Below are 27,807 nucleotides of genomic sequence, written 5' to 3'. Positions count from 1 at the left end.
GGGGGAACAGCATTCCAGGAGCAGGACAACTAAAGTAAAGGGCATGCCTGGATGTTCAGGAACAGAAAGGAAGTTGTGTGGTTGGAGCAGAGGGTGTGACGGCATTAACTCAGAGAGGTGCCAGGTGGCCAGATTATGTGACTCCCTGCTGGACTTTTTAAGGATTTTGGCTTTTATGTGGAGCAAAATGGTGAGCCACTGCAGGGTTCTGAACAAAGAATGACATGATCACACTTAGCATTTTAGAAGGAAACTGGCTGCTGTAGGTTTGAAATAGATATTGAATGAAAAAAGACCTGGGAAAGGAGGCAAAAATAGAAACAAGGACACCTATTAGGGACTCGTGAAGTTGGATTATCAGGGTATTTTGGAGGAAAGGTCAACAGAATTTCCCAGTGGATGGGACATGGGGTAGGTGAGAGAATGGAGCCAAATGCTAAGATTTTTGTCACAAAGAAAGCCTAGTAGTCAAAGTATTTAAATCTAGATTAGATTGTGAACAGCCAAAAAGGGCACACAGTTTAAAAAATTTAAGCAGTGGAGGAAGGTGACACAATAAACCGATATCTGTCTCAAATTGTTGTCACTTCCCCCTTTACCATTGGATCCAGAATGTGAGTCCTCCTTGCCAGGCCCTTGCCTTTCTGTATGCCTAGAACTCTCTTCTCCAAGATCTTTGCAGAGTTGGCTGTTCACAGGTTGTGGTCCTCAGAGAGCTCTTCCCCAAACTGCTCCTTAATGTACTTGCCCAGATCTCTGTGTGCTAGTACTGTTTTGTTTTCTTTATTGCACATATTACCTTCACAAAGAATTCTATTTGATTTTGATTGTCCATCATCCCCCCTGGAATGTGAACTCCATGAACACACAGACCTCATTCCTCTTGCCTGCGGCTGTATCCCCAGTATCTAGAACAGTGCTTAACACACACAGATATTTACTTTTGAGTGAAGAAGTCTTGATATTAAGTAAATCAACAAGTCTATATTAAATCTCTGCAGGGAACAGCACTGTGTAGGGTTTTGGGTGGGTGGGTGGGGGGAATATTTTCTTATCATATTTGGGCAAAAAATGAAAACATGAAAATAACATAAGAAAGTAGGTAAAGAAAAATCACAAAGCACTAAACATTTGATTTATAGCAAATGCATTGGGAAGAAGGAAAACTGGAGTGGGAAGAAAAGATTCCTGAAATGGGAGGAATTTAAAATTTTAGAATTATTAAACTCCAGAGTTAAGGGACCAGCCCAGCAGCATACACAGGTAGACGTATTTGTAGTATCCCACTGAGCTTTTACTGAATACCTCCAATAACATGAAGTACATTATCATACAAAGTAATATATTCCAACCTTTGGATATTCTAAGTATTAAAAAAGCTATTTTTTATACCAGGCACAGAAGGGTGAGTATTGACCTAGGCAGATTAAAATGAGTATTTGGCCGGGGGAGGTGTGGCAGAGATCCAGAGCTAAGAGAAGTTGGGGCCAGAGAATAACGGTGAACAGGTTTCCAATGGGAGAAATGGGATAGAAAATAACTTATATTTTAGGTTGGTATAGAGAGAAGGATCTAAGAGTAGAATTAACTTCATAGAAAGGGTGGGGAGCAAGACCTAACATCATTTTTTACTTAGTTAGGACAATTAAAGCCCCCACTAAAAAAAAAACAATACTGACCTCTGTGAATAAGGCAATCTTAGTTAAATATCCAGTAAAATCTTAAAATGCTGATTTCAACAAGATTTTTTTAAATAAGAAAAGCATCAAATTATAGTGAGAAATGTAATCACTTATACTTTTGGACTAATGTGAATTCTAAGTAGGAGGCTGACCTTTGCTTGCCTGAGGAAGAAAGAGAAACACTTTTAGTCAGAACAGTAATAATTTTTAAAGTATGTAGTTCTCAGGTAATTTCCTTAGGAATGTATAAAAACCTGTGGATGGTGGAATTAGTATGAAACTAATCCAAGCAGTGTCTTTAGAGTTGAGAGTTCATTGAAGAGATTGCCTCCAGATCTGACATTGCACGACCCCCGGACTCTCTCTCTCTGGCCAAGGGAGACCAACCTGAATGAGCCACAGGAAAGCTAACATGTGTAAACCCACGGCCAAAATAGTCTGCCAGATGATTTTCCTCCTGTATGTCTTTCCAAATGATGTAATTTGTTTTAGAATGAACCATTACCAGATTTTGTTTTCTGCCCTGAAATTTTGGAGACCAGACAGCATTTCATTGAATCAAAACCACTCAGAAGTTTGACAAACCTTAGACAGTTGAATCTGCCAATGATAAACTTTTTATGTACAATAATCACCATAATTCATTGGTGATTTCAAGAATGGGTATTTCCCTAGGGAGAGAAACATGTTTAGAAACCAAGGGGAAATCAAAGGGTTTAATATTTTTATCAGAGTATTTTCAAACTAGCAGAGGAAAAAGTCAAGCTACTTTATGCAATTACATGCATTTCAGGTAAATTGAAGTGAAATCAAGTCTAGGAAATTACAATATTAAGTTATTGTAAAAGTAAAAATCCATCCAGAATACCTAAAATGAAGTAGAAAGAGGAAAAACTTAGAATTGAACTACCTATGTAAGAAGCTTGGCATCACTTAATGGTTAGAAAATCCAAGCTAGGGATCATTGTGATGCCCTAGCAATGAAACAAAATATTTTGAATATATGTGACTCATCTCTAGCGTGAGGGGCTATTCACTATTTTCTGGGCTTTGTTCTGTCGTCTGCCAAATGAGTTAGGGGATGGGGAACTGGTTGAATTAGGAAATCTCTAAGGTATGTGTCAGTTCTAAAATTGGAACCATTTAGATGTGAATTCAGTGGAAGTTTTAGGACTATTTTATTATGAGAGATGCTGTGAACTTTTACATATAGGTCAAAAAAAAGTGAGACACAGAGAGAGAAATGGCTCCTGCTCTGAAAACACACCCACGATTTACATCTTGAGAATGTTGCTGGAATTTCACCTTGGTATTGTTTGCTTAGTCTTGCTGTTTTAATGGGTAGATGTCCATAGATTTCCCGTGGTGGAAAGAGAAAGGAAAATCCTTTGGGAGGTTAGGAGCAAACCATCACGTGCCCGATTGTGTCTTGACATTGGCTTTCCAGGTTCATGACCAGGAAGTTTCCTCCTTCTCCTCACCGGTACTTCTCTTTCTCTTCCTTCATGTGACTCCTTCCATCTCAGCTGTCACTTCAGGACAGGTCTTGGCTCCTGGCTCCTGTCCATCCTATGGCTCCACTCATGTCTCTCTGGCCCATCAAAGTTCTGTTGATCCATTAAGCTCAAATTTCTCCTTCATAATAATTGCAACCAATATTGTTCTCTTTCTGTTTTCCTGTTCTACGTGATGTAGCACTGAATTTCATATTAATTTACTGTTTGATTTTTTTTTTCCTTTTTCTCTCTCCGCAACTGGTTATATACTTTTTGAAGAAAGGGTCCATCCTCCTCTAATACATTGTGTATCTGCATACAGTATAGCATATAATTTGGCTGTTTTTTCATGGGGGAAGTCGATGCTCTGTTGGAGCCTCATTCTTAGAGTTCTGAAAGCAAAAATGACATTTTGAAATCTCAATTTCAATAACTGTCAGCTACTGGTATAAAAATGTAAAGATCAATTCAAATTACAGTACATTCTAATACTATGTGTGTGTGTGTGTATCAGTTTATATTTAAAAAAACACCAGTTTTTTGTTAGGCACTTCTCTTAAGTCAATGCACAACTGTACTCCAGATTCCCTGCCTATTTTATACTTAACACCACGGTGAAAGTGCCTTGAGTAAGGAACAAAAGGGAGAGCAGCGTGGGGAGGGGTTGTGGCAGATGGGCCAAGCATGTTCCAGGACACACAAGCCTCCTTTTTTTTATTATACCCAAGATTTTGTCCTTTTTTTTTCTAATGATCAAGCAGGACTGTGATGTGAATTGTGATGTGAATATTTTAAAAGTATGGGTTCCTTACAATTTATCCTATTGTGTTTTACTTAAAAATGTTCACATATTTTCTATCCCATTATTGGTTACGTACTAGTAGTCAGGCTTGGCTAGCATATGGTACAGTAACAAATATTAAAATCCTAAGGGCTTAACAAACAGATACTTATTTTTCTCACAAAGGATTGGGTGTTTTTTTTCAGTAGCTCTTCATACAAGGACTTGGAGACCTAGTGATGATTGTACAGTATATTCTAGAAAAATGTTTGCCCACTCCACTCCCATTTAAAGAATTATGTAATTAGTTTCTTGATGAATAAAACAAGTACCAGCATGAATTCTCTTATGTATGCATGCAGATCAATTATTCCCCCAGCTTACACCCACTGCCACCCCCACCCCACTGATCTGAGGAGTTTCTCATTGATCATATCCACTCATTGTTAAGTAATAATTCCAACAGAGCCTGGGCCTAGGAAAACAGGACCTTCTGGAACATAGCACATAAACTTGTGATCCTAATATGGAATTTGTATTTTGGGAAGCTTAAGACTTGCAATAATTGGCTTTCTTTTCATCCCAACCCTAGAATAGTGCCTGTCACAAGTCAATAACACAGTAGTATTTTGTTGAATAGGAGAACTCAAAACTCTCCTTAGCTTTACCTTCACTATAAAGCTAATTTTTTCATTACTTTACCTGTCTAAATTATTCCCTATCTCTTCCTGTCCCAGACCGTATTTATAGTGAATGTTTTGAATCAGAGATTTGGGCTTCATCTGTTATAGCTTGACATTAAAAATTAGAGTTAAGGAACATTTTCTAAATTCAGGAATTTATCCCCTTTTTTTGAACTGGCATGACTTTTGTAATATACATAGAAACTTAGTAAAACCACCAAATATGTACACTGCCAAGATTTTAAAAAGAAAGAAAGTGACTGAAGATTAAAATTTTAAAAGAATTAAAAGAATCAAAATCCATTCTGTGGTGTTTTTCAAATGTCACCTGACTTTCTCTGTACAGAGTCATTTCAGCTGCTTTAAGTATCATAGCCTTAGGGATAGTGCAGTATAGATACAGTAAAGATAAGCAGTAAATTATGAACAAGGGAGAAAATAATTGTATTTGTTCATGGTTTAAATAGAATATTTCTGAGCAACTTTTCACTTGGATGGCCCTTATCAAGTTGTTGTTTTTCTAGAATAGAGTGGGGTTTGCAAAACTATAAATCAGGCAATCTAAATTCATGTTTTGATGATCTACAGATCACTTATTCATTTGCCAGAGTAATGCAGTTTCATGAAATCAATAAGTTTGTTATTCATTTATGCCATATGCTTTTTTTTTCTACTTGGAAAAGTCCATAAAACAAACTCTTAACACTTCATTGAGCTAAAAAAATGAGAGCATATATCTAGAAATATATCTTCAGTCTTCAGTTTCCTTGACCTTGTGCTCTTCTCTTATAGGAAGAATGCTTAAGGCTAAGTCCGTTCCACTGGTGTGAGATCCATGGGTAGTTACATTAATGTTGGTGTAGGAACTTTGGACAAAGATTTGTGAAAACATGAATGCTATAAACTGTTCAGGCTGAGCTTAATAGTTCCATTTATGAATTAAATAATGGACTCTTCTATGTATTTTAAGAAAATTGTATGTTGCTTTGGAGATCATAAAAATAGAATTGAGTTAATATAACTAATTTCCATATAAAAATTAAACAGTAGAATTTCCATGATGAATTTCAGATCAAGGTGTTCATTTGCATCAATATCCATCCTAACTTTGGATTTTTAGGGGCTCCCAATATTTACCTCTTTATCTTGGTCTTGTTTCTTGCTCTTTTGTGTTTTTGAGGCTGAAGAGCATGCACTGAGGATGATCTGCTGCTTTAATATTAACTATGGCAATATCCTTGGGAGGGATTCTGTTGTTATGTACATTTCACTGAACCCAAAATATGTGTGTTCTTGGGTAATAAATGAATTGCATCTATGTTGCTTTATGAGGCACTTAAATATTTCCACTTTAATGGAGAGTTAATTGTCAGATTATTCCTCAAAATGAAACTTCATTTTCCTCCACCTGTGACCCCCTTTCCTCAAACAAAGCTATAAACTTTAGAGTTTCACTATGGAAGAGACACTAAGGAAGATGCTGATTCTGAGTTTTCAGCACATACCTGATGCAACGAAAGGAAAACAAGAATGGATATCAAATCTGACCCTGGTTTCCCTAAAGATTTGGGAAATCTGTCACATTCAACAAAAATGAAAGTAAAAACTCAGCCTAATTATTTAGCCTTTTTGTAGCTCTCTTCTGCACTACAGCCATGATATCTGTAGATATCTGACAACAAATATTGCTCTTGAGATTTGAAATATTTATTGGGAAAATGAAGGGAGCTGGATATTTGAAAATTTTTCTGTTTTCTATTTTTTAATGTGAACTCGTAATTTATTTAGGTTTTAATTAACATTACAAAATATCTTACTTGTGGGACAATTCATTGATAGTTCAAAATAGACAAAATAAGTAGAAAAGGGAATAATTGTCTTCAAGATATCTAAAGTTCTGAGGCCTGCATGGTATGCAAAAGCCTGCAATCTCACCACCTACACATTTTTCTAATTCTCTTAACACTGTAATTGTTCAAACTGCTTGTAGTTTCAATGGCTTCCATTATTGTTTTTTCTAGAAAGAAATCTTTTTTAAAAAATAATAACAGACTAAGTAGTCACTATCTGATTTGAATAAATGAAGCCAGAAATATCCTAACAGTGCATCAAACAAGACCTGTGTGTATAATGTGAGTTCTTTCTTTTTAATTTTAGAATCAACCTTGTCCTATGTTAGGCAGCTGGAGGCAAGAGTAAGACAGCTGGAGGAAGAAAATCGCATGCTGCCCCAGGTGGGTGACTTCCAGCACTCATAGCTAGTCAGTGTCATTTCAGTTGTAGCATTTTATTTGGAATTTAAAGTCTCAATTACATTTTCTTTTTTAAAATGATAGAGATCATTTTGTAAATAGCCATTCATCAATGTAGAGTGTGATTAGTTTCCATCATGACCATCGTATTATCCAGATTTTTAAATGTGATACTAAAGGATGAAAAGGTCTGAAATAAGAATGTAAAATAATTTTGAAAGGAAGCAGAAAGGAGAAAGAGGAAATGAAGAGAAGTAGAAAGTACTTTGATAGTACTACTCATCTATTTCATGTGTATAGTTAGTGAATATAGGGAATGGACTTGTTTAAATGAAAAATTTGGTAATTTATGAGCTAGGGGAAATCTGTAGGTAGTTTGAAGATTTTATATTTTATTTAAGTTAGTGCTTTCTAAAATTCTTTGTGATATAATTGAACTCTTTTGGTGCAACAAAGCAATGACAGTAATTGGCAATTTTTACTTTGGGGCCTAATTTCTTTGCCCTGGTGAATGTAAAGTGGCACTTTTTCTGAGATGTCATACCTTGTCATATACTTTACTTAAAATGATTTCTGTGGGCTGATACCATAGTGAGAATGTTGTTGGTTGAGGTGGTGACTCTTGGGAAATGTTTTGTTGAGAAGTTGAACAAATCCGATTTTAGATTGGTTTCCTTTACAGGTATGTAGACAGTAATATTTTGATATATTATAAAAAAGGAGTTTTCTAAGTGTATGGTCACTAGTGTCCTTTCCATATTGTAATCATTTCTCTTTCATAAGTGACTAAGGGAAAATTAAACCTCAGACAGCTAGTCAACAGTAGTTTAAGTGAAAAGACAAAGAATATATCATTAATGAAAAGATATTTTGGAAAGATATTCTAGGTCTTTTTATTCTTATTTTGTTTTTAAACTATTACTACTGTTAATGGTGATTTGGGGTGCCAGGTACTTCATATAATAATATATTTTTCTTTCTTCCACTGGCCAAGCATTTGGGTTAGAAATCACGATATTAAATGAAATGAATCTATGTTTTATCTTCCCTCTCAAATGTTTATATATATATGTCAGTATTCATGATGATAGAAGGGATTTTTGCATCATGAAATAAAATACTACTGCTAGGGCTTTTTTCTTTGCTCTCCCATATTTTAATTTTTTAAAATTTTCTTTGCCATTATTCCTTTTATATTAGATTCACAGTATGACTGTGCTAGGGCCCTTGACTGAAAACATCTAATTTCTTCTCTGTTCCAAGAAACCTAAGAAATATAGTTAGCTTATTATGAATATTATATATAGCAAGACCATCTCTGAAGAACTGGGAATGTAAATGAAAAGAAAGGAAAAAAAGAGATGTTTCTTAGTTTCTCTTGGAGTGGGAATTGAGATCTACATCAAACCTTGCAATGTGGGCATGTGTACTATCTTACTGAAAAAGAGGCACAACGAATGTGAAACTGATTACACGACTGATTTTTAAAATCTGTAAAAGAGAGTTTTAGAGGTCTCTAAGAAAACTTAGAAGAGTCCTCAACTGTTCTTGATGGGTGTGCATATTTAAATACATAGTATTTGCATAATTAAGAGTAGACGAGGTTAAGCAACTTTTCAAGTTAGTGTTCAGCCATAGTTTTTTTAAATGCATTGCTCTTTTCCATCAAAGAAGACATTTTTTCTCCACAAGAAATGGGTGGGGAAGATATATCTTATTTCAATCTGAGATGTTACTGATGTGGGATGCACTATTACCACATGTACCACATAAGAAAGAGAAAAGATGACAATTGTTCCATATCAGGTTCCTGCTAATTTCAGTGATGTTAAATGGATAAATAATGTTTTAGAATTAAAGAGCTTTTTATGTGTCCAAGGGCACTTTAACATAAAGAAAATCGATTATTTGAAATATAGTATTGGACATATGCAAAGAGTACTATAGATCTACCCGAGTTCAAAACAATATTTGTTAAATTTCTGTATTTGTGAGTGTTGCTTGCATTTATAGCTTGGACATATGACAGAACCACCAGTTGCAACTACTTGTATAAACACAACTGAAATGAGTAGAGATAGTAGATGAGATCTCAGGATGGAAAACAGTACAATGGATCTCAGAGCAGTGAGAATCACGTAAAGGGAATCCTGGTGGAAGGCTGTGACTTGGGCTGGATAATACAAAGGCATATGTGACTTATTCTCAGGTGTTATTGGTACTTCTACAAATAATTCTGAGATTTTTCTGCAGAAACTATTTCTGACTGCAGTGATATTAGCTGATTTGCAAGGTCAATTCAATACAACAAGCTGACATCCCTGCATAAATAAATCTCAATATTTGAACACTTGATTGTCAATTGTAAGAGCTTGCTCACTGTGTCTTGATTAGAAGGTATTCTTTTTTATGCCCATGTTTATAAAATATGTCCACTTGTCTTTGAATAAACAGGAACAAAAACACAGTTGGCAACTGGAATTCTAAGTATATCAGATATCTTTTGTGGCTGTGGTCAGGTTCTTTTCTGATAGTTTAGTGGTTAGACTAATTATGTAAAGTATTTTCCTAGAGGAAGAAATCTCCTTAATGCTTATTTTTATTCTTCATATAAAGTTGTATATATTGTAAAGAAAATCACAACTTTGCCCTAGCAATACATATTTAAAAATAAACAAGATGAGTGTAATAAATGCTTGTGTGTCCCTCTTTGGTTAAGTGCAAAGGCTTCAATTTCTTAATTTGTAAATAACAAGGCTCCTCCCAGGTCTTACATCTGATAGGCCTAAGAGTAAATAAAGTTTGGGTCCAGTCTTATACCCATGCAGAGTCATGGAGCCCTGGGCTCCATTGTCCCCATTGACCTGATAGGCACAACTCTGTGCTCTGCCTTCTAGTATCTTGGTTGGGTTAAAACTGGCTTGGGCAGGGGGTCCAGTTGCTGCCATTAAAGAATTATAGGGTGTTTAAAACATCCAAAATGAAGCATTTTTTTTTCAAGAACAGATAGAAAAATGTAGTGAAGATTGAGTTGGTTCTGTCCAGTGTTAAAGAGGAGCCCAAAGGAAGCATGGATGAAATATCAGTACAGATGCCATGGCAGGTCTTCACCCAGTGAGCACAGAGCTCTTTGCTCTGCCATGGTCTCTACAATACAGGTAGTTACAGTAGTGGTTTTCAAGCTATACTTATGAAGTTTGATATTTTAGCCCAAATTCAAATACCTTACCTAGATCTAGCTATTCATTCCATTCATTCCATTGTCCTTTTCTTGATGGTTACAAGGATTTTAAGTCCAGACCTAACCAATATGTTTATGTGCTACATCTGCAATGAAGTCTGTTCGATTAGAAAATATCTCAAAGTGAATGAGAATATCTATCTGATGATTTTTATTATATATAGTACTGCCCTTTGAAGACCTCAGTCACTATTCAGACATAACCATGAAGTAAACACTATGAATTTTCAAAACTATTTTCACCCATTTTGTGTTAGGTTTGGATTTTGCACATGGAGAGGTCTAGAGGCAAGGAACAAGCAATTTTCTGTGATTCCAAAGCCAAGTACAGTTGTTTTGCTGTCCTACCAGGAAATCTGTTCCCATTCATCAAATACTCTGGCACTACCATCTGCTTGGAAAACACTATATATATCCTTTGTGGCTCAGAGACCCTCTCCAAAAACACACCACCTACCTCTTGAGACCAACATTTTAGAACAAATTTTCAGAGTCAGTAAAGGTGCCCTGAACTGCCTCATGTCATATGCCTGCCCATGTGCTGTGGGTTCAGAAAATGTGTTTGAAAAGCATGGCAATTTGCATCACCACTGAGCAGGCCCCTTTCAGCAAAATGTTTCTGCTTCTGTTAAGCCAGCACACACATGAGAGTCTAATTTTAGGAATGGTAGTGAAAAATCTCTCTCTCTCATGTAATTTGGTTCCAGTGTGGCCTCACAATGCAGTCATTCAGTGCATTGGGGAAGAGGCAGGGCCATTTCCAGAGCAGTTTCCGAACAAAGGGAAAGAACCTGTCACCATTGCCAGAAGTGCTGAGGAGGGTACACAGGAGCTAAAAAAATCGAGCTTCACTTCCATGGCAACACACTGCAGGTCCAGCATCACATCTCAGAAAGGCTCCCTCACCTGTGTGCTTATGCAGATTACCAGCATGCTGGGCCGAGAGGGGAGGCTTGTCTCTGACACCTGGATTTCCCTCATGTGCTTTTCCTTTTTTTGCTGTGGATGTGTTTATTTACTGTGTTGCTCTTTCTCCTTTTCACATTTTCTGACTTTATGTTTTTCAAGTCATTTTATTTCCTATGGGCCTTAAAAATATGGCTCTTCAAGGGTTGGAATTGCTCCGAAAAAAAAAATCAGTAACTATTGCACAAAAAAACAGACACAGAGTAATGCTTTCCAGGATGCTGAAAGCAAATGGTAGTATACTTCAATTGTTATTTGCATGGGAATTACCATTTTGGCTCTCCTGAGGAGTAACTTGTGCAAAAAGATATTTTTTCTTGGATAGGAACTCTAATTATATTATACAACCTGAGTAGAATCTAGATGCTACTGATAGAAGAAATTATCATTAAGGTTGTTGCTAGAGTCAGAATTAGGGAAAATGGACTCCACCAGAGGAATACTGCTTATGGATTACCATTTTTTTCTGAATCACCATGATTTATAATTAAATGAAGCTTGTATGTGTAATTCAATAGGGTTTTCAGAGAACAGATGACAGCTACACAAGTGGTGTGGGTATATTGGTATAAGAGACAAATAGAAATGGGAAATAAATTTGTGGGGTAAAAGCCATGTTGGAGAACCTAAATAAATAGATACTGGATTAAGGAAAGCTAAAGTCTATCAGAAAAAAGTTTGAAGACAGCGGAATTCTGAGGAAAAATGGAGGCACATAAAGTGAGGAAATTTACACATTGTTCCATGAGCCCCTTATGCTTGGGGATTCTTGTTTGAGAGTCTCTGATGCATGATAAGAAATCTTCATTCTTTTTTTAAATTTTTATTAAGGTATTATTGATATACACCCTTATGAAGGTTTCACATGAAAAAACAATGTGGTTACTACATTTACCCATATTATCAAGTTCCCACCCATACCCCATTGCAGTCACTGTCCATCAGTGAAGTAAGATGCCACAGATTCACTGCCTTCTCTGTGCTACACCGTTTTCCCCGTGACCCCCCACACCATGTGTACTCAACATAATACCTGTCAATCCCCATCTCCCTCCCTCCCAACCCACTCTCCCATACCCCTCACCTTTGGTAACCACTAGTCCTTTCTTGGAGTCTGTGAGTCTGCTGCTATTTTGTTCCTTCAGTTTTGCTTCATTGTTATACTCCACAAATGAGGGAAATCATTTGGCACTTGTCTTTCTCTGCCTGGCTTATTTTACTGAGCATAATATCCTCCAGCTCCATCCATGTTGTTGCAAATGGTAGGATTTGTTTCTTATAGCTGAATAGTATTCCATTGTGTATAAGTACCACATCTTCTTTATCCATTCATCTACTGATAGACACTTAGGTTGCTTCCATATCTTGGCTATTGTAAATAGTGCTGCAATAAACATAGGGGTGCATGTCTTTTTGAGTCAGAGAAGTTGTATTCTTTGGGTAAATTCCAAGCAGTGGGATTCCTGGGTCAAATGGTATTTCTATTTTTAGTTTTTTCAAGGAACCTCCATATTGCTTTCCACAATGGTTGAACTAGCTTACATTCCCACCAGCAGTGTAGGAGGGTTCCCCTTTCTCCACATCCTTGCCAGTATTTGTTGTTCTTTTGTCTTTTCGATGCTGGCCATCCTTACTGGTGTGAGGTGATATCTCCTTGTGGTTTTAATTTCCATTTCCCTGATGATTAGTGATGTGGAGCATCTTTTCATGTGTCTGTTGTCCATCTGAATTTCTTCTTTGGAGAACTGTCTGTTCATATCCTCTGCCCATTTTTTAATATGGTTATTTGCTTTTTGGGTGTTGAGGCATGTGAGTTCTTTACATATTTTGTATGTTAACCCCTTGTCAGATATGTCATTTACAAATATATTCTCCCATACTGTAGGATGCCCTTTTGTTCTGTTGATGATGTCCTTTGCCACACAGAAACATTTTAGTTTGATGCAGTCCCATGTGTTCATTTTTGCTTTTGTTTCCCTTGCTCGAGGAGATGAGTGCAGGAAGACGCTGCTCATGCTTATAGTCAGGAAATTTTTGCCTATGTTGTCTTCTTAGAGTTTTATGGTTTCATGACTTACATTCAAGTTTTTGACCCATTTTGAGTTTATTTTTGTGTATGTGGTTAAACAATAATCCAATTTCATTCTCTTGCATATAGCTGTCCAGTTTTGCCAATACCAGTTGTTGAAGAGGCTGTTATTTCCCCACTGTATGTCCATGGCTCCTTTATCATATATTAATTGACCATATAATGGTTTGGTTTATATCAGGGCTTTCTAGTCTGTTCCATTGGTCTATGGTTCTGTTCTTGTGCCAGTATCAAATAGTCTTGATTACTGTGGCTTTGTAGTAGAGCTTGAAGTTGGGGAGCAAAATCCCCCAGCTTTATTCTTCCTTCTCAGGATGGCTTTAGCTATTTGGGGTCTTTTGTGGTTCCATATGAAATTTAGAATGATTTGCTCTAGTTCATTGAAGAATGCTGTTGGTATTTTGATAGGAATTGCATTGAATCTGTAAATTGCTTTAAGCAGGATGGCCATTTTGACAATGTTAATTCTTCCTATCCATGAGCATGGGATGTGTTTCCATTTATTGGTATCTTCTTTAATTTCTCTAATGAGTGTCTTGTAGTTTTCAGAGTATAGGTCTTTCACTTCCTTGGTTAGGTTTATTCCTAGGTATTTTCTTCTTTTTGATGCAACTGTGAATGGAATTGTTTTCCTCATTTCACTTTCTGCTAGTTCATTGTTAGTGTATAGGAATGCAACAGATTTTTGGGTATTAATTTTGTATCCCACAACTTAGCTGAATTCAGATATTAGATCTAGTAGTTTTGGAGTGGATTCTTTAGGGTCTTTTATATACAATATCATGTCATCTGCAAACAGGGACAGTTTGACTTCTTCCTTGCCAATCTAAATGCCTTTTATTTCTTTGTGTTGTCTGATTGCTGTGGCTAGGACCTTCAGTACTATGTTGAATAGAAGTGGGAAGAGTGTGCATCTTTGTCTTGTTCCCAATCTTAAAGGAAAAGCTTTCATCTTCTCACTGTTAAGTATAATGTTGGCTGTGGGTTTGTCATATATGGCCTATATTATGTTGAGGTACTTGCCCTCTATACCCATTTTGTTAGGAGTTTTTATCATGAATGGATGTTGAATTTTGTCAAATGCTTTTTCAGCATCTATGAAGATGATCATGTGGTTTTTGTCCTTCTTTTTGTTGATGTGGTGGATGATGTTGATGGATTTTTGAATGTTATACCATCCTTGCACCCCTGGAATAAATCATACTTTATCATGATGGGTGATCTTTTTGATGTATTTTTGAATTTGGTTTGCTCATATTTTGTTGAGTATTTTTGCATCTATGTTCATCAGGGATATTGGTCTGTAATTTTCTTTTTTTTATGGTGTCTTTGCCTGGTTTTGGTATCAGAGTGATGCTGGTCTCATAGTATGAGTTTGGATGTATTCACTCTTCTTCTGCTCTTTGGAAAACTTTAAGGAGGATGGGTATTAGGTCTTCACTAAGTGTTTGATAAAAGTCAGGGGTGAAGCCATCTGGTCCAGGAGTTTTGTTCTTAGGTAGTTTTTTGATTACCAATTCAATTTCATTGCTGGTTATTGATCTGTTTAGATTTTCTGCTATTTCTGGGTCAGCCTTGGAAGGTTGTATTTTTCTAGAAAGTTGTCCATTTCTTCTAGGTTATCCAGTTTGCTGGCATACAATTTTTTATAGTATTCTCTAATAATTCTTTGTATTTCTATGGTGTCCATAATAATTTTTCCTTTCTCATTTCTGATCTGTTTATGTGTGTAGACCCCCTTTTTTCTTGATAAGTCTGGCTAGGAGTTTATCTGTTTTGTTAATTTTCTAGAAGACCCAGCTGTTGCTTTCATTGATTCTTTCTATTGTTTTATTTTTCTCAATTTTATTTATTTATGCTCTAATCTTAATTATGTTCCTCTTTCTATTGACTTTGGGCCTCATTTGTTCTTCTTTTTCTAGTTTCTTTAATTTTGAGTTTAGACTGCTCATATATGATTTTTCTTCTTTCCTGAGGTATGCCTGTATTACAATATACTTTCCTCTTAGCACAGCCTTGTCTGCGTCCCACAGATTTTGTGGTGTTGAATTATTGTTGTCATTTGTCTCCATAAATTGCTTGATCTCTGTTTTTATTTGGTAATTGATCCATTGGTTATTTAGGAGCATCTTGGGAAGCTTCCATGTGTTTATGGGATTTTTCATTTTCTTTGTGTAATTTATTTCTAGTTTCATACCTTTGTGGTCTGAGAAACTGGTTGGTACAATTTCAATCTTTTTTGAAATTAACGAGGCTCTTTTTGTGGCCTAGTATGTGATCTATTCTTGAAAATGTTCCATGTGCACTTGAGAAGAATGTGTATTCTGTTACTTTTGGGTGTAGAGTTCTGTAGATGTCTGTTAGGTCCATCTGTTCTAATGTGTTGTTTACTGGCTCTCTCTTCTTACTTATTTCCTGTCTGGTTGATCTGTCCTTCAGAGTGAGTGGAGTGTTGAAGTCTCCAATAATGAATGCATTGCATTCTATTTCCCCTTTTAATTCTGTCAGTATTTGTTTCACATATGTAGGTACTCCTGTGTTCAGTGCATAGATATTTATAATGGTTATATCTTCTTATTGGATTGACCCCATAATCATTATGTAATGTCCTTCTTTTTCTCTTGTGACTTTTTTTGTTTTGACATCTATTTTGTCTGATACAAGTACTGCGTCTCCTGCTTTTTTCTCCCTATTAATTGCATGAAATATCTTTTTCCATCCCTTCACTTTTAGTCTGTGTATGTCTTTCAGTTTAAAGTGAGTTTTTTGTAGGTAGCATAAAGATGGGTCTTGTTTTTTTTATCCATTCAGTGACTCTATGTCTTTTGATAGGTGCCTTCAGTCCATTTACATTTAGGGTGATTATCAATAGATATGTAATTTTTGCCATTTCAGGCTTTAGATTTGTGGTTACCAAAGTTTCAAGGTTAACTTTCTTACTATCTAAGAGTCTAACTTTACTCACTTAATATGCTATTACAAACACAATCTAAAGGTTCTTTTTTTCTCCTCCTTTTTCTTCCTCCTGCAATTTTTATATATTAGGTATCAAATTCTGTACTCTTTGTCTATCCCTTGATTGACTTTGGGGATAGTTGATTTAATTTTGCATTTGCTTAGTAATTTAGCTCTTCTACTTTCTTTTCTGTGGTTTTATTACCTGTGGTGACAGGTATTAAACCTTAGGAACACTTCCATCTATAGCAGTCCCTCCAAAATACACTGTAGAGATGGTTGGTGGGAAGTAAATTCCCTTAACTTTTGCTTATCTGGAAATTGTTTAATCCCTCCTTCAAATTTAAATGATAATCTTGCCAGATAAAGTATTCTTGGTTCGAGGGCCTTCTGCTTCATTGCATTGAATACATCATGCCACTTCCTTCTGGCCTATAAGGTTTCTGTTGAGAAGTCTGATGATAGCCTGATGGGCTTTCCTTTGTATGTGGTCTTATTTCACTCTCTGGCTGCTTATAGTAGTCTGTCCTTATCCTTGATCTTTGCCATTTTAATTACTGTATATCTTGGTGTTGTCTTCCTTGGGTCCCTTGTGTTGGGAGATATGGCCTGAGAGACTATCTCCTTCCCCAGGAATTTTTTAGCAATTACATCCTTAAAGGCTCTTTCTATCCCTTTTTTCTGTCTTCTTCTTCTGGTACCCCTATGATGCGAATATTGTTCCATTTGGATTGGTCACACAGTTCTCTCAATATTCTCTCATTCTTAGAGATCCTTTTTTTCTCTCTGTGCCTCAGCTTCTTTGTGTTTCTCTTCTCTAATTTCTATTTCATTTATCATCTCCTCCACCGTATCAAATCTGCTTTTAATGCCCTCCATTGTGCTCTTCAACAGTTGGATCTCCAACCAGAATTCATTCCTGAGTTCTTGAATATTTTTCTGTACCTCCATGAGCATGTTAATGATTTTTATTTTGAAATCTTTTTCAGGAAGATTCATGAGGTCAGTTTCATTTGAATCTTTCTCAGGTGTTTTGTTCATAATTTTACTTTGAACCAGCTTCCTTTGGCATTTCATATTTGCATGTGCACCCTCTAGTGCCCAGAAGTTCCGCTCTCTGGAGCTGCTCTGCCCCTGAAGCAATGTCGGTGGTCACAGGGAAGCATTATTGGTGGCTGGGGGAGGAAAGAGCCATTTTCTGCTTTCTGGTTGCCATGCCTGTCTCCATTGCCATAACCAGTCAGCCGAGCACACAGGTATAATCCTCTATGCATTGCTTTTGTAGTTGCTGTAAACGGGGCCTCCCTCTGGCTGGCCTAATGCCAGGGTAGTGTTTGCCAGTTTCTGAACCAGATGGGGCTGGTCAGGAGAAAGGCTCAGTAGGCTGCGTATCACGGAGGGGGTCTTTTGAGCTGTGTAGCCAGCCAGGGAGCTGGAACACCTTAAGATTGAGAAAGTTCCTAACTGGGGCAGAGTGCACCTGGACAATTTTGTCTACCTGTTCTTTCTCCTAAGCAGTAAGCTCTGTGCAGTCCTTGCCCCTTTAGCAGCCCTCTTGCTAAGGGCTTCCTTGTTAGGGAATCTTTCAGACTGCCCACCTTTCTTTTGTTCCAGAGCAACCGGATGTGGGTCTCTCCTTTCCACAAGCAGCTGGAATCTCAGTCTCTCCAGGAATTCTGCCTGTCTTAGCTTTCCAACCCCCTAATCACAAGAGTACCATGAAAGCACCATGAAATGTAGGTTTGTGCTCCCAAAGCAGATCTCTGGAGTTAGGTATTTAGCAATCCCAGGCCTCCACTCCCTCCCTGCTTCATCTCTCTTCCTCCTGCAGGTGAGCTGGGGTTGGGGAAGGGCTTGGGTCCAGCTGGACCATGGCTTTGATATGTTACCCTTTTCCATGAGGTTTATTCTTTTCTCCAGGTGTATGGATTTTGGCACAGTCTTCTTTCCTGTTGCTCTTTCAGGATTAGTCATATTAATTATATTTTCTTATTATATGCAGTTTTAGGAGGAAGCCTCTGTCTCACCTCTCACACCTCCATCTTTAATCCTCTCAAGAAATCTTCATTCTAATGAGAGAAAATAGGTGATACAGAAATGCAACAGAAAATATAGTTATGCCACTTGTTAAACTTAATAGAATTATGGAATTTTAAAGGTACTCAATTGTTAGGGTCTATTGTATCAGTTCACATTTAACAGTATTTTCTTTTTATATCTTTACTGGCTTGTTAATAATTCTTTCATTAGGACATATTTAAAAAATTTGTAGTAGCCATAAAAATAGTAGCATTTTTATTACTTGTTCTTGGCAGAATTTGTCACAAAAAATTATGAGACTCTCCTAGCAGAAAGTTGTGCCATGTAATAATATTAACTAAAATCACAGGTATTTGAATAAGAAACAATTTGGAGGAATAGTTGGGGAAAAATTGAGATAAAACTATAAGAGAAATCAATGTTGCCTCATAGAAATGGCCTTCTACTCATTCTACTTGCTCTAAAAGTTAATCTTAAGAGGTGGGTGGTTTGTTTTAGTGAGTGTCTCTCAGGCACAAAGGACATATGATCCTCTCCAAGCAGATATTGGTACCAAAGTATGTAATGAAAGGGAAGTGATTTTCTGGTAGGATTTTTAATAAATATACTTAATTGAAGAAGTAAAGTCAAAAAAATTTTTTTAAGTTAAAATGAAGTCTTCTCTTTTCTAACAAGGTAAGGAAACAGTCTCATAGAAAGTGGTGGAAAATAGTAAATAGTGTTTGATCTCAGAATTAAATTAATTTAACTAAATCTAAATACTATTGAAATATGGATATCCAAACAACAGTAAATTACAAATCTTGGCTTAATTGAAGCTCATAAAGATATGGAGATTCCTGCTTGAGCACAGTCTCACCTTGATCTCTATTACCCTTGATTCAGGTGTCTCTCCCTGGTCTAATGTTTTCCTTTGGGAGAAATTCTTGTCCTCAAATTTTTTATTAACTCATTAAAATTAACTCATCTCAGATTTTTGTGATTTCTGGCTTGCTTAGTTGAGGCATACAAATAATCAAGCCCTCTTTCAGAATTTTTATCCTCTTTCAGATTTTTATAACCTCCATAATACAGGTTAGTGGAGTAGAAGAAACTTTTCAATTATTTTTTAAAAAGACAAAAAACATAAGGAGATGGCCAACCACCTTGCTTGAAACCACTGGACTATAATTTTGGTAGTTTTATTCATCTAATTATCACTCTTAGTAGTTTATTAGGGCAAATATTGTATTTAGAAATGTAAGGGTCATAGAAGAAATGTCAATCTGACTCAAAAGTAGTAAAGCAACAAAAGGAATTTGTTACCATCTTTTCTTGACCTAAAATGCCTCTCATTTGCAATAGAACAACATGAGAAGCAGAAGTTCTAATGTTTGACAGATAACAAATAATGAATAAACCCAGGAGCAGATGGGAGACGTCCTGAACTTGTATAAATGTTGGCTGTAAGAAAGGAGGCTTTCTGTAGCCAAGGTATTTCAGCTGGTTTTGATACCAAACACATGTGTGTCTTAATGTCAAAAAACAGATTTTTTTTAATTTAAACATTTTCATATGCTAAAAAATTTAATATCTTTAACTACAGAAGTCTCACACAAGAAAAACATAAAATACACACTCAGAAATAATCACAACTAAGTAAATTTGATCACAAGTAAATTATGTGGGAATGATGGCTCCTTATTCTTTTGGTGCCAAGCATGCATTGAGTGCCAAAAGCTAACAGAAGTTATGGTTAGAATTTGAATGGCATCTTTCTGATGAAGAGTTTAAAATGAAGGGGTCTTTAGCAACTTCGCACTTTGAAATTTATTTTCTTTGGGACCTATCAAATTCACTTTCCATTCCCTGTTCCCATCCCACTCCTATTTTGATGCATGATTCCTTAACCAGCAAAACTCACAAGCTTTTGTCAGTAAGCACAAACAGTAAGATAGTTGGTGATGGCAGTGCAGGTTCTTTGCCAACTGAAAAGGACTTTGGAGAGGTCGATTAAGATTGAGCCTCTAAATGGCCTCTTGTGAAGACAGTGGCTCATGTGGCCTCACAGATATTCATTTTATTGAAGAGGATTCTCTTGGTTAGGGAAACAGTTATGTTGAGACTTTGACACTTGAGAATGAGATCAAGATGGGCATGAGAGCAGGTAAGGGCAGCTACCCCTCCAATGTTTTTCATTTAAAATAAGTACCCTGCTCGATTTAGATATCAACAAAATTCTTCAGAATCTGTCATGAAAATGTGATAAGACATTTCTCAGGGGTGGATGGTTTCTCAGGGCTCTATGTGATACCGTTGTAATTTAAGAATCAATAGGACTTTAATTGGTCTTCAAACCAGTAGAAAATGTCCTATGTTGTTATTATATTGATTTTTAACATCTTATCACCTTATTAAATTATATTGTTTATATTAGATGCATCTTTTATGTAAATTCCATTTGAGGGCATCGGTCCTACTAGTCTTAAGTGTTCGTTTAGAATCCTACATCTTTAGGGCCTAAGGAGAAACATTATAGGTTGTAAAAAAGGATAGTGCCCACTTCTTTAATTTTTACATGCTCTTTCTTCTTTTAAGTGTTGGGGTTGCAGCCTGATATGGACATTTCTCTGTGAGAAACACAACTTGGGCCACAGCAGGGCCCTCACCTGGGTCTGCCTCAGGGTGCAGACAGTGCACAGGATGGGGATGGCGGAGGCACCCATTCCACCCTGCAGGTTTGTTTCTGTCATAAGCACTAGCCACATCATGAGTATCAGCTGGTGTCCTACTACTGGTTCCCATGCTTACCCTGGCCCCTGTGATTATCTCTGTATTGCAGGTGAGATAAAGTATACTAATGGGCAGATGCAAGGTCTATGCCCAGATTTTCTGCTAACACGAGTCTAACATTCTTCCCATTTTACTGAAACCTGTCACATGGCAAGTGTGTACCTCTCGAAGCAAGAAACCTATGAAAACTACCACTCTATCCAAAACAAACTTCTGGTATAATATCTTTGGGGTCTGAATTGAGATTTAGCCAAGAAACCAGTTGAGTTTTCTAGTCCATCTGTTTTGCTATTCACCAAGAGAGTTCATTGCTCTAACAATGACTTTCTTAGCATGGGGAGATCTCATACTTTTATTAATCTTAACGAACATTTCTGGCCCTTAGATAGATGATTACTCAAGAAATAATGTTTGTCTACTTATTACTTATCACTTATCTTCTGGTTCAATTATAGTTTCTTTTTAAGCTTCTTATCTCCTTCCCCAGGAATTTTCCAGACTATTCCAGTCTGCAATGACCTTTTCATCCTCTAAGCCAGGGGCTGGCACTTTTTTAGTGAAGGGCCAGATAGTAAGTATTTTCAAATATGTGAGCCATACTGTGTGTTGCAACTGCTCGTGTTTGCCACTGTAACATCAAAACAGCTGAAAACAGCCACAGAGAATATCTGCATGAATGTGTGGCTACATTCTAATAAAACATCTATAAAGCAGATGAAAGGGACTGGATTTAAATCTTATAGTAGTTTGCCGAACCCTGCTCTACACTAAAATCACTTCGTTGTTACTTAGCTTCTATTTTAATTTTATTGTATGTTTTTAAATTGGTTTCATATTTTTACATAAATATTCACTTATACATAAACAATGTATGATATAGACTTTTCTCGATAAGTATTGTTTATTGTTTTGTTGGTTTAATTTCCTTTATCCTGTTGTCCTCAAACCAGCCCTAAGTTATCATTATCTGTAATTTGTAAAGTGCTGTGATTGAACCAGAGGAGTAATTGAACATGAGGCAAAGGTAATTTTTTCCTAACAAACCACTAATCTTTGGGATAAAAATTTGTTGGAGATTAAGGTGCTTGCATTTGACTTGAAAATGCAAGTCCTTCCATACAGGAAAGATAATTGTTGTGGCACTAATGGATAGAAAATTTGTACTTTTCTGCAATACAAATGTATGGTGACTAAAGTTGTACTTTAGTGAGTGATTGATTATATTGCTTTTCTGTCCTGGCTGTTCTTGGATGTCTTAGAGAGATTGATAGGAAGATAACATGGGGCAGGCTTGTCTTTAAAATAGATACCACATGGCTGGTGGCTTGGAAAGTACATGAACTACTATACAGTAACTCACAGGCACATGAAGTTCCAAATCCACATTTATCAGTGACTGAAGAAAACCTTTTCTGGCTTAGGAGGTAGTTAGAAATCAATCTTCCTTTTCCCTTAAGTGAGAGCATTTCATGAAAGGAGGAATTCACTTAATTCTGTGTTTTTTCAGGGCCTTCATGTTAATATTCTCCTCTCCCATGATCCTTGTCAAATATGTGCTTTTTAATTATGGTCTATGTGTACTTGGAAAAGAAAAGGTAGAGAGGAAAGGCCTTTTATGCAGAGTCTCTTTACTGGGGATCTTCAAGGTCCTTTGGAAAGAACAGAGGTGCCCAAAAACTGCTTCAGTCTCCGGCATGTTTTCTATGGATCAGCATGAGACGTGCAGGAAATAAGAATCCTCACTCATCTTCTTGTCAACAGGACTGACTGACATCGGAAGAGCCAACGGATGTAAGAGAACTTAGAGAGTTCTCAGTCCTTCCTGGTGACCGCGGGCAACCTGGCAGTCATCAAGTCTCTCTATAGCACTTAATGTTCCCAGAGTTGCCTTGTAGCCAGGCTTATCAGTCATCCTGCACAGCCACCACGTGAAGCTAATTGGTAGGCCTCCCCATTTAGCACTGAGGACAAGTGATTTGCTGAGGGTCAGGTAATGAGTAGCTTAGGGAGCTAATTAGTCTCTGGGTCCATTTCTCTCTTGAGTTAGCAAAATGCTTTTTACTTGTCCTTTTTTAAAGAAAGAGAAAGTTAAAAATCTCTGCTCAGCCTTGGAAAACTCTTTACTACTGGTTAACCTGATTGTTTTTCAGGATGATCCTAGTATAGAAATTCTAACCTTTAAAAATTTCTCTTTAAAATTCGCCTAAAATTCCTAAAGCTTCACAATGTCACCTCTCAGAACTTTTCAGAAAATTTTATTGGTGCATTTTGACATTTAGCCAGGGCCTTTATTTACACTATGCTCTCAGAATTTTGGCTTTTTAATTCCTTTTAAGTTCTTTACCCAGAGACTTCAGGAAAAGTTAGAAAACTTAACCAGGTGAACTTGGTTTGTGGCATTAACTGTGGTCAAAGCTTGTATAGAGCAATGAGATGAAACTATTTTCTATTTCAGTTACTTATGCTATATTTTATCCCCAGAATCTCATATAGGTAGACAAAAATAGTGAAATTGCTATTTGAAATGAGCACTTTTTTTCATTTTAAGATTTGCACACTGATAACCATTTGATAATAGGTAACAATAGGTGACTTGTGGGCTTCCTCTGCTTTTCTCAGTGTTACCAAAACAATCCCTAACAAACATGGATGGGATATTTCTGTGGGTTATGGAAGGTTGATTGCTTTCATTGGCCATTCATTCAATATTTTACCCCTCAAGTATTTTTTGACCATCTCTTATGTATAGATACTGTTTAGACAATGGGAATACAGCTCTGAATAGGAAATTCATACAGTTTACATTTTAGTAGATGGATTATTATTTTAAAAACCATAAATCTGTAATATGTGGAAGTGATAATCACTAAGAGGAGAACAAAAGCAGGGTACAGAATTGGAGAGTAACTGGGATGAGACGTCATTTTATAAGGGGCTAGAAAAGACTTGTCTGAGGAAGTGACATCTGAAGGGGCCTGAAGGAAGGAGAGGGCTATGGGTAAAAAAAGAGTAAAGCAAGAACAGCAAGAGCAAAAACCGGAGGTAGGAATGAGTGAGGTATGTTTGAGGAAACAGGAGCAAGAGGCTAGAGTGCCTGGAACAGAGGGAGTAAGATGGAGAGTGGCAGGAGATGGAAGCCAGACAGGCAGGGAGCAGACTCTGTGGGCTTTGTTGGCAAGATTAAGTGTGTGGTCAAGGTTCCAAGTTGACGGAAAGCCACCGGAGGAATTGGGTGAGGATATGATACCATCTATTTACATTATCAAAAGGTCACTGAATTTTATGTAGAGAGCAGATTAAAGAAGGTAGAGGTGAGGAGAAGGGACAAAGAGACACTCATTAGGAAGGTAGTTTGGTAGTTCCAGATGGCTGATGATAGCTTGAACTAAGTGGTAGGGTAGAGATGGTGAGAGGCTGTGGGATTCACAATGTATTTTGAAGTAGAGGTGAGAGTGCTCTATGACAGGCCAGATGTGGAATATGAGGGAAAGAGAACACATATGGCTTCACAGTTTGGGCACTGACAACCCCAGCAGGAGCAGTTTGCCTAGGCTGTGTAGTGAATTGCAGCCCAGAGGTGGTATGGGGTGGCAGCCCTGGGAAGAAAGAAGGCTGAGTCCTTGGATTTGTGATCTAGACAATTGCATGACTGATGGCACTGCTGCTGAGGTGAGGAGGAGTGAAGGAACAGGTTAGTAGTTGCAGGGGAATCAAGTGCTATTTTGGACGTGGTGAATTTGAGATGTGGACATTTTTGAGGAGATGTCGCATACAGAGTTAAATGTGTACATCTAGAATTTGGGAGAGGTCAGGGCTGGAGATGAAAATTGGGGAAAATACATGGCTAATGTGACCGAATCAGAACTTGAAAGTGAGTGTTGAGGTAAAAAGAGAAGAGGTTGGTGGACTGTGCCCTATGACCCTCTAAGATTTAAAGACTGGGAAGGAGAAAGGAGTGCAATTCAGACTGAAAGAAGAGGCCCATGTAACCTTTTTAATCTCCCAGAATTATGGGTGATTTTTTAACTTACTTTGTATATTAATTCTGCAAAGCTATTTTCTCTTTTATACTGTTTTAATTCTCTGATAGGCCCTAGACCTACTTTTTCAAATGTTACTTCATCTACAGCTTTAATCCAGAAAATCATGTTTTCATCACAAATTATGTGAGGAGGTAAGCACAAATAAACATATTTTAAATCACTTATTTTCTTTCTGCCTAGTAAGAGCCGCTGTGAAAACAGAGCTTGTGGTTCCATGATGCTTCCTTTTGTGCTCTGATGGGGTTCTCACTAATGGGAAACTTCATTTCTCCCTTTTGGTGATTTTATTGATAACACCTATGCAGAGGCTACACTGTCTTGATTCATTTTGGCCAGTCTTGTTTTTGTAAACCTTTAAATACACAATCCTTGTGCATGCTCCAAGATAAAGCTTCCCATAGGTGGCATGGGTGCATGTTCAGTCTAACAAGCAGCTGTACTTACTTGTAGTTCTAATACATGTAACAGAGAGGTGGCTGCCCTTGTTGAAGCTGACTCTTTCTGCGTCTCTTGTCTATGTCTCTCTCTTATCTTGACCTTCCCATTTTCTGCAGGAGGAGCTTTGTATATAGGAAGACTCCTTGAAGAAACTGCAGATCCTTCCTTTTGCCAAAGCCAAGGCAGCAAACACCCCACCTCACAATATAATATTCCTTAGCCAACTCAACAAGTGTTCATCTTAAGTAGCTGCTTAGTCCCTCAGGCTCTAGCTCTGTGCATATCTTCCACCGAGCTCCAGTGGAGTGCTGAGGTATTTAACACAATCAGTAATTGGCTCTGCTCGGCAAACCAAATGCAATGTTAATTAGCATTACTTTTTTGCCTTTGCATCTACACTGGCAATTCATCTCCAGTTTCTGACACTCAGTCCCATTCATGTAGGAATTTCAGTGTTTCTCACTTGGGGTTGTATGATTAATAAAAGGCAAGAATTAAAGAACATAAACTCACTACCTAGAAGCAGAATGTATGTAAATCTGATTATCCATATTTCCTACCTATTGTTTAGCAGCTTTTTTTTTTTTTAACCAGGCCTTCATTGTTATTCTTTGTCTGCTGTCACTCTGGCTACAGAACTACAGGCTGTTTGCTGTCTTAGCCCTTTCCAGACATTCTTTTCTTTCTGAGGTTTATCCTCTCTAATTCTTGTAAAAAAGACACCCTGCTATCCCTTTATAATTACTTTCATTTATTATTTCTTTTCTGGAAACTGTATTTATATACCTGCAAGTTTCACCTGGAACCCTAGATGTTTCAAAATTATGTTCTTTTCCTTCTAAGAACATTATATTGTGGATCAGATATTTCTATCAAGGTATAAAGTTAAATCATTTACAATTTAAGTGTTTTACAAACACTTTCATTTTACATATCAGAAGAAACACATTTGTGGGGGTGTATCTGAAAGAAAGATGCTTTGGGGATCTACATTGTTATTTACCTCTTTGATCTTGATTTTAAAATCCGATGAAGGAGTTACATATATAACTTCTGCTAGCACTTCCTATCCTGGTTGATGGCATGACCATTTAGCTGGTACCCAGTCAGAAAACTGGGGGCCATCCTGGATTCCTCTTTCAGCCTCACTGCCTACATTCAAATAAACATAAAGACTCATAGGGTCCTGTCCTTCAATCTGTCAATATCATCCTTTTCATTCCTTCTGCTAGTGTCCAGTATAGACAATGAGTCATCATTTTTTACCTAAACTTCTTTAATCTCCTAATTAGACTTCATCCCAGCTGACCTTGTCCTACCCAAATCAATCTCCACATTATTACTCGAGTGATCTGTAAAACAAATCAGGTCTTGTTATAGCTTATGCCTCATCATTGAATAAATTTAAAATCTTTCATATGGTATAGAAGGTTCCCCATGATCTGACTCCTGCCTTTCATGCCAGTTCTTTCATGTCAGTTCTTGCTACTCTGTCACATTTTAGGCTCACATCCTTCTGAACTACTCTGTTTCCCTGAACATGACAACTGTCTAAAATTCAAGGTTCTCTGAATTGAAGCTCCTTACCACTTCTACTATGACTCCACAGATCACAATCTTAACCATTATTTGGTGCAATAAATAGGAAGTGAGCTAATAAACTTTACCTTCTGTTTTCCTTAGCTGGGAATACCTAGATTCTTATAGATTGGCCTACACTTAATGAAGTTAAGAATAATCCCTCTTCTGGAACCCTCCTACGCTTTTGGTGGGAATGTAAATTGGTGCAGCCACTGTGGAAAGCAGTATGGAGGTTCCTCAATAAACTAAAAATAGAAATACCATATGATCCAATAACTCCTCTCCTAGGAATTTACCCAAAGGAAACAAAATCTGTGATTCAAAAAGATATATGCATCTTGTTTACTGCCACATTATTTACAATAGCCAGCATATGGAGGCAACCAAAGTGTCCAACAGTAGATAAATGAATAAAAAAGAAGTGGTACATATACACAATGGAATATTATTCATCCATAAAAAAGAAAGAAATCCCATCATTTGTGACAACATGGTAGACCCAGAGGGCAATTATAGGTGGACTCTAAAAACAAAACAAAACAGCAGTAGACTCATAGACACTGAGAAGTGACTGGTGTTTACCATGGGGGAGGGGTTGGGGTTGGTGGGTGAAATAGATGAAGGCAGTAAAGATGCACAAAATCTCAATCATAATATAAATTAGTCATGGGAATGAAAGCATAGCATAGAGAACATAGTCAGTAGTTCTGTAGCATCTTTCTATATTGATAGACAGTAACTATACTAGTGGTGGTGAGAATTAATAATGTATGTAATCATTGAATCAC

At 37.0% G+C, this 27,807-nt stretch overlaps 1 protein-coding gene across 7 annotated transcripts in view; it reads left to right on the top strand.

The window, feature by feature from the left end:
* CCDC85A (coiled-coil domain containing 85A) overlaps window positions 1-27,807 on the top strand; it is a 189,708-nt gene that overhangs the window by 140,802 nt on the left and 21,099 nt on the right. For 5 of the 7 annotated variants that reach the window (XM_037020562.2, XM_037020558.2, XM_037020563.2 and 2 more), the window contains exon 3: window positions 6,800-6,876. The exons of 1 other annotated variant lie outside the window; for it this stretch is intronic. In XM_037020562.2, coding sequence (XP_036876457.1) covers window positions 6,800-6,876 — 77 coding nt within the window. Of the gene's footprint in view, window positions 1-6,799; window positions 6,877-20,762; window positions 21,694-27,807 lie in introns of those variants that run through there. One more of the 7 variants, XM_073212911.1, reaches the window with a different exon arrangement.

The sequence above is a fragment of the Manis javanica genome, chromosome 1 (assembly GCF_040802235.1).
Source record: "Manis javanica isolate MJ-LG chromosome 1, MJ_LKY, whole genome shotgun sequence".
In the NCBI taxonomy this organism is placed as follows: Eukaryota; Metazoa; Chordata; class Mammalia; order Pholidota; family Manidae; genus Manis; species Manis javanica.
This window is presented reverse-complemented; position numbering and strand designations above follow the sequence as displayed.